This window comes from Desmodus rotundus, chromosome 3 (assembly GCF_022682495.2).
Source record: "Desmodus rotundus isolate HL8 chromosome 3, HLdesRot8A.1, whole genome shotgun sequence".
NCBI classification, from domain to species: domain Eukaryota; kingdom Metazoa; phylum Chordata; class Mammalia; order Chiroptera; family Phyllostomidae; genus Desmodus; species Desmodus rotundus.
Genome location: NC_071389.1, coordinates 199,909,886 through 199,916,570, shown reverse-complemented (window position 1 = coordinate 199,916,570; position 6,685 = coordinate 199,909,886). Strand labels below are relative to the sequence as shown.

At 55.8% G+C, this 6,685-nt stretch overlaps 1 protein-coding gene across 5 annotated transcripts; it reads left to right on the top strand.

Moving 5' to 3' along the window:
* Positions 1 to 213: 213 nt before the first annotated feature.
* CDPF1 (cysteine rich DPF motif domain containing 1) lies at positions 214 to 6,470 on the top strand. Of its 5 annotated transcripts, none has more exons than XM_053919730.1 (4): positions 214 to 259; positions 3,456 to 3,568; positions 4,495 to 4,606; positions 5,553 to 6,470. In XM_053919730.1, the coding sequence occupies exons 2-4, from the start codon at positions 3,456 to 3,458 to the stop codon at positions 5,697 to 5,699; spliced, it is 372 nt and encodes a 123-aa protein (XP_053775705.1). In that variant the 5' UTR covers positions 214 to 259; the 3' UTR covers positions 5,700 to 6,470. The 5 variants fall into 5 exon arrangements, with proteins under 5 accessions (XP_053775705.1, XP_053775706.1, XP_045042728.1 ...); XM_053919731.2 differs by having other exon boundaries at positions 224 to 251; XM_045186793.3 differs by having other exon boundaries at positions 258 to 453.
* The last annotated feature ends 215 nt before the right edge of the window (positions 6,471 to 6,685 follow it).

Sequence of the window (6,685 nt, the reverse complement as noted above, 5' to 3'; positions counted from 1 at the left end):
CCCTCGGGCCAAAGCAGGGTCAGTAACCGCACAGGAGATGCACCCCCAAAAGCCCCGCACCAGAGGAGGCGGAAACCAAGCCCGAACTTCGTCCCGCGACGCGCATGCGCCCAGGGTGACCGGGCGGGTGGGGGGAGAGGGGATGGCGCGCGGGGGGGGGGAGAGGGGGTGGCGCGCACGCGCCTTCTAACGCCAGGGGGCGGGGCCGCGCACGCGCAGTGGTCCCGGGACGCCGTTGCCGGCGAGCGGAGGTGAGAAGGTCGGTTTGGCGGTGCGGCGGGACTGCGCGCGCTCGGCCTGCCCCAGTCCCTCCCAGCGCCTGCTGCTCGCCGCCGGCCGCGGCGCCTCCGTAGAGGTCTGCGGGATTCCGAGGACCAGGAGTCGGAGCCGCTGCCCGCGGCGCTGGTCCCGGGACGGAGGACTCGGGAAAGGCCCCCGGATGACGGCGGGCTTGTGAGCTCCTGGGGCCGGGCCTGGACGTGCGGGGTCCCCCAGACGTCGAGAGGGGCATTTCAGGAAACTCCGAGGTGGACGTCAGGTGTAAAGGTTAGGGTTAAAAGACAGCAAGGCGAAGAATGCCTTCCAAGAGCACGTTGAAGGCGATGCGCCCGAATCGCGACGGGCCAGGGGGGAAAAAGCCGAACGACTTGACGATAGGTCCACAGAAATCACTCACCCTGAAACAATGAAAAACCCCAGAACCGAGGGTGCGGGAACGGGGGGACATGGCAAACAGCCTGACCAGTTTGCGCTTGGAAACCCAGCAGAAGAAAGAGAAAGGTCGGGGCGACTGTGGTTAAGGATTTTCCAAAAATAATAAAAGATACCAGAACACAAGCCAAAGACTAGTCAGAGAAGGACGAGCAGGGGAAAACCTGTAAAAGAAAAGGACGGGGTCCGGGACAAATGACGTCCCTCTTTTTCATTACAACACCCTAAGCATGTAATTCTGCAACACAACAGTATCACACTCAAGCACAGCACATGACATTTTAGGTGAAATGAAATGAAAACTAAGTTATTACGCCCATGTTTGTATCCTACCAACCACACTGAAGCAGGCCTTACTTTTGCTGGACTCCGTACCTGTGTGTGTATACACACACACACAACATCTGTGTATAATATACATGTGTATTATGCACGTACATAATGTGCGTATACTTCATGTTATATGTTTCATTTTATGTTATGCAGATATTACACGTGTGTGTGTGTGTGTGTGTGTATTTTTTCAAACTGCTAAAAGCCAAAGATAGAGAGAAGATCTTCCAGGCAGCCGGAGGGAAGCTCCACAGGCAGAGGTGGTGAAGCCTTCTGGGTGGAGGAAGAGCAGGAGTAGAGGCAAGGAGGGGAGTAAACAGGAATATCAGCCTGGTGTGCGGGGGATGGGGGGGGCAGTAATGGGAAAAGATTGCGCCTGCTCTTAGGAGGCCTGAAATATCAAGGAAAGGAGTTTATTCCGTCAGTTCAGGAGCCCCTTGGGTTCAAAGCACCACTCAGAGCCCTGATTTTGAAAAATTCTCTCGAATTTTGTCCTGCTTCCTGTGCACCTATTGAAGTGATGATGTGGTGGTCTTCCTTTTTTCCGTTACTGTCATAAGTTGCCTTCGCGGGCTTCTCAATGTTAAAGGAACCTTGCATTCCTGGAATTGAATCCACTCAGACATGATGCCTTAGGCTTCTTACGTATTGCTGAATTCAGTTAGCTAATATTTTGCTAAGGATTTTTGTATCTAGGCTCAGGAAGGGTGTTGGTCTGCAGTTTTCCGGTGATGGCTTTGGGTAACGGTGTCGGGGCCGTCCCGGCAGTTTTTGTGTCCATGTGACACTGTCCTCATAAAGTCACCACCGAGCGCTGCCTGCTCTACGTTCTGAAACAGCTTCCGTATGTTGGTTCTACTGGGTGGGCCAAAAAGTTCACTTGGTTTTTTTTGTAAGATGGCTCCAGTAGTGCTTAGTTGTCTTTAACTTCATTCAAAACAATTTTGTTAGATTGTGTTGTGAAAAAAAAAAACTTACCAAAGTTGGTGAATTTTTGTGCAGCCATTTTAATATTGAAGAAGGAATAAAATATGCAACATTTTCGGCATATTATGCTTTATTATTTCAAGAAAGGTAAAAATGCAGCTGAAATGCAAGAAAAGATTTGTGCCGTGTACGGAGAAGGTGCTGTGATGGACTGAACGTGTCGGAAGTGGTTTGTGAAGTTTCGTGCTGGAGGTTTCTCGCTGGACGGTGCTCACAGTCGGGCAGACCGGCTGCAGCTGAGAGTGACCCAGTTGAGAACAATCAAGGCCGTACCGTGCAGGAGAGACAGCCGGCCCTCAAAACATCCACATCAGTAAAGTTATTGGTGAAAATGAAAAATATGTCTGATTTTACGGAAAAAGCTAAATGGACTTTTTTGGTCAACCCAATATTTCTTTCTTAAATGCTTGACAATTTGTGGTTAAGTAACCTAGGCCTGATTTTTTCCATTGCTTTATTTCATTATTTTAGGAAAACCTTAAATTATGAAACCAGTTTTCTCAATAGCTATAGGGCTATTCGGGTTTTGTTTCTTTTTGAGTCACTTTTGATGATTCCCCCGAGAAATCTGTCCATTTTAGCTAAAATGTCAGATTAACTTGGTAAAAAGTTGTTCATAGTATGTCCTCATTTTCATTTCACTGTCTGTAGTCTAAGCGATGTCCCCTCGTTCGTCCCCGATGGTGGCACTTTGCATCTTTTCGTTTTCCTTGTCAGCCCAGTTAGAGGTTACCAACTTTATTGATGTTTTGAAATAACCAGCTTTGGTTTTATTGATTTTTTTTTCATTATTTGTCATTTTCTATTTCTTTGATTTCCGTCTTTTATTATTTTCTTCTTTCTATTTATGTTAGGGTTTAATTTGCTTTTTTCTAGTTTCTTAAGGTAGAAACTTCAATGACTGACATTACATGTTCATTTCCAATTTACATATTTAAAGCAGTGAATTTTCCTGTAGGCACTGCCTAAGCTGCAGTCTACGTATCTTGATATGTGGTATTTTAGTTTTCATTTAGTTAAAATATTTTGTAATTTCCCTTTGTGAAATTTTGTGATTTCTTCTTTGAACTACGGTTGATTTAGAACTGTATTGTTTAGCTTGCAAGTCTTTGGAGGTTTTTCAGGTGTCTTTCTGATCCCGGTTTTAATTCAGTCACTTTGGGACTAGAGACGCACTCTGTGACTTCAGGGTTTTATCACTGCTGCCTCGTTTTATGGCAGAGCACAAATCTCTCGTGGTGAAAAATCTCTTACGCACTTGAAAATAATTGGGACCTGGGGGAGGTCTCGGACTTACTCTGAACTTGAGGTTCCCTGTTGGAAAGGGGCGCTTCCACCCTCTCAGTCCAACACGCCGTGGGGACTTGGAGCTCTGGGCAGTTCTGGGTTCTGACAGTGACCTGCCCTGCGTCTTGACCTTGCAGATGGCGTGCGAGGTGGAGCGCCGGCCCCTGGGTGTGTTTGAGTGCCAGCTCTGCGCCCTGACAGCTCCCTACAGCTACGTGGGGCAGAAGCCCCCCAACACCCAGTCTATCATGTGAGTATGTGTCCAGTGGCTCGCGAGTCCCCGCACACTGAGCTGGTGGCCTGAGTCTGACGTGTGACTTGGGTGTTGGCTTTAGGCCCACCTAGCCCAGTTCTGGATGCTCGGTGTGACCGGAGGAGGCACGAGGCAGGGCTCGAGGGCCATCCAGCTCTCCCAGCCCCTGCCAGGCCCTTCCTGCCCTCTCCATCCTCAGTCTGGCCCTGCCTGTGCCTGGGAAGATGCACTGTGGCTCAGGCCAGGACAGCCTGGCAGCTGGGTGCGGGCAGCTGAGGAGGGCTCCTCATGGGGGTGGGGGGACAGGGCTGTGCCCCCTCTGCTGGTGCTCAGCCTTGCAGCTCATGCGCTGGTGGGAGTGAGTCCTCAGGACCAGCTTCCCAGGACGTGCCCAGGGATATGCCTGGAGCAGAGCCCCTGGGTCTCAGGGCCGGATTATTGACCTTCAGTTTGTCCTTCATCAACTGCCACGTTAGGGGGACGCTGACCAAAATGTTACTCACACAGGACAAGTGGCAGAGGTCTTAGTTTCTTCCTTCTGACTGGGTGCGTTCCTCTACTGCCCAGGAACTGGGGGTGTCGTCTTGGAACCCTGGGGGTCTCCTCCTTCCTGGTGTGCAGTGTGAGGCCAGCACCTCGCACAGGCGTGTAGCACCCTGGGTTCTCCCTGCCCAGATGCAGGCCGTTTGGGAATGGGCATCGCCACAGCAGGGGTGAGGGGTAGCCTCGTGGCCCTGCCCCATCTGGAGAATGAGGCTGGGGTCTGGGGGCTCCGGCTGCAGCAGCCCCTCCGTTGGCCTCCCTCATGGCTGCTTCTGAGCCCAGAGCCCGCAGCCCCACCCCGTGGAGTTGGCTGGGTGTGCAGGCCCAGGAGGGCCTCCCCCCACAGAGGGTGGACACTGGCATCACTTACTGTCCTGCAGCCTCTTGGAGGAGAGCTTTGTCACCAAGGACCCCTTCACCCCCGACAAGGACAGATTCCTGATCCTCGGCTCCAAATGCAGCATCTGTGGCCGGCTAGTGTGTGTGGGCCCGGTGGGTAAGCTGCGCAGGCAACTGGGGCCACCTTCCCTGGGGGAGGGGCCAGGGACCCCACAGGCATGGCTGTGGGAGAGGTCACACGTGAGCCTTTCCCGGGGATGGTATGCCAGCCTCACCTCGCCTCTGTGACCCTGGGATCCCTAGGTTGGGGGCGGTGGCTGCTCTTAGAGACCAGCTGGTCTACCTCATTATGGACAGTCCCTTAGCCAACGGAAGGGACAGGCAGAGAGGCAAACTGAGGTCAGTCCAAGGGCCTCTGTGGGGCTGGGGAAAACCAATAGATTCTTGGAGGCTCCACACCACCCCAGTGGCCCCTGGTGGTCCCTCTGCCTCCACAGGATGGTGACCTGCTTTCTGATTGTTCCTGGGGGGCCTTCCAGAGGAAGCAGCCCCACTTTCCGGAGCTTGTTGGGTGCTAGGCCCTGCTTTTGGTGCCTGCTTTACCCAGGAGGCTGCCTTCAATCTGCCCCAAGGCTGGGCAGGCAGAGCGTTATCTGGGAGGAGAGAGGTGAAGAGAGTGGGGGGCAGGGGGCCAGAGCACAAGCACAGCGAGCCTGGTGTCTGGAAACCCAAGGGCAGGCAGGCAGTGGCCTGTCTCGAGAGCCAGCCTGCCCACGGTGAGGTCCCGGGCCACAGCGAACCCCTCCCTCCCTAGGAGGTGAAAAGGCAGGGCGAGGAGGTGGGCCCTGGGAGGAAGCCTCAGTCTCGGCTGCTGGGGGATTCCCCTGCAGGTCCCACGGCCCACCCCTCCCCCACCCCTTGCCCTCCACCACCATTTTTCTGTCAGGTCTAGACCACTCACGTTCCTTGAGGTGGCCAGGCCCCTGGGGTGCAGTCTCCCTCTCTCCGTTCTGTTCGGCTCTGGCTGCACCCTTCCCACCTCCTCTCAGCTGCCCAAGTGGCCCCGCCCTGCATACTCAGCCCTCCCCTCCTCTTCCAGGAGTGCAGCCTGTTCTACTCCAAGAGATTCTGCCTCCCTTGTGTCCAGGAGAACGTCCACGCCTTCCCTCAGGAAATTCGGCAGGACTTGGAGAAAAGGAAAGTTCCATCAAAGAGGCTGGCCGGCCAGCCCAGCACTCACACTTGAGCGCAGCCTCTGCGGCTGGGTGGGGGCTGAGCTGGGAGCCCTGCAGGAGCTGGCCCTGATTCCGGGCGGCCTGGAGCCGGAGGGCGATGGGGTCCTGCCTGCAGCTGCAGCAGCAGCAGCAGGGCCGGGGTGGCACCGCTCAGAGCTGGGCACCGTGCAAGAGCCCAGGGAAGCCGAGGCCAAGCCTGTAGGGCCCCCTCGCTCCTTCCAGGGCGCTGCCCTCCCTGCAGGGTCATCTCTGGGCCCTTTCCTGCTCACACGTGGCAGGGCCTGGAGCCCCGCGTGCCCTCCGTACCATGGGGCCAGATCCAGGGGTTGTCTCCATGCACCATGCCACTTTGCCGGGCCCTATGCCCGGGTAGCGCAGGTGCGAAGGCCCACCGACTCGTCCCAGCGTGAGGAGACCCCCGCAGTCACCTGGCGCTCAGCTCGGGAGGTTGCCTGTGGTGCTTCCAGCCCCTTCTGTTCCCTGTGGTTTGGTTTCCGCTCCAGGCCCAGCGCCACGCCACGCCCAGACTGGACGCCTGGCCACCTTCCCTCCGGCCCTGCTCCACAGTGGACTCAGCCCTCGGGTGCCGGGAAGGCCAGCCCCACAGCCTGCTGGCGTCCCTGTGCTGCTCCCCAGGGCTCCGCCTCAGCGGTGCGGGTAGGCCGGACTATGAGCTGCCCTCCGCCGCTGCTGGTCTCATTCCGCACTTGCTGCGGGACCCCTCACCCGGCGGAGTGTGAGAAGCGGGCTGGGGAGAGAGTGAATAAAGAGCTGCCACTGACCGAGCGTGTGCGGGCTTTGTGCTCCCGGGCCTCCCGTCACTTTCCACAAATGCATGTCCTCCTCCCGGCCACACGCTCCAAGGCGCACTCTGTTCTCGAACAAAAAGGGGCTCTGCCCCAGTGACCCCTGAGGTGGGGGGTGCGTTCCGCTGAGGGCAGACCGTGCTGGGGGCTGGTTCACAGGCAACAGCTACCTCACAGCATCACTCCAACTC

Bases quoted from the DNA above. Each gene is read 5' to 3' on its own strand.
- CDPF1 (XM_053919730.1), top strand. From the start codon at position 3,456: ATGGCGTGCGAGGTGGAGCGCCGGCCCCTGGGTGTGTTTGAGTGCCAG. The intron at 3,569-4,494 runs GTGAGTATGTGT...ACTGTCCTGCAG, and splicing joins CCCAACACCCAGTCTATCAT to CCTCTTGGAGGAGAGCTTTG. The intron at 4,607-5,552 runs GTGGGTAAGCTG...CTCCTCTTCCAG, and splicing joins GGCTAGTGTGTGTGGGCCCG to GAGTGCAGCCTGTTCTACTC.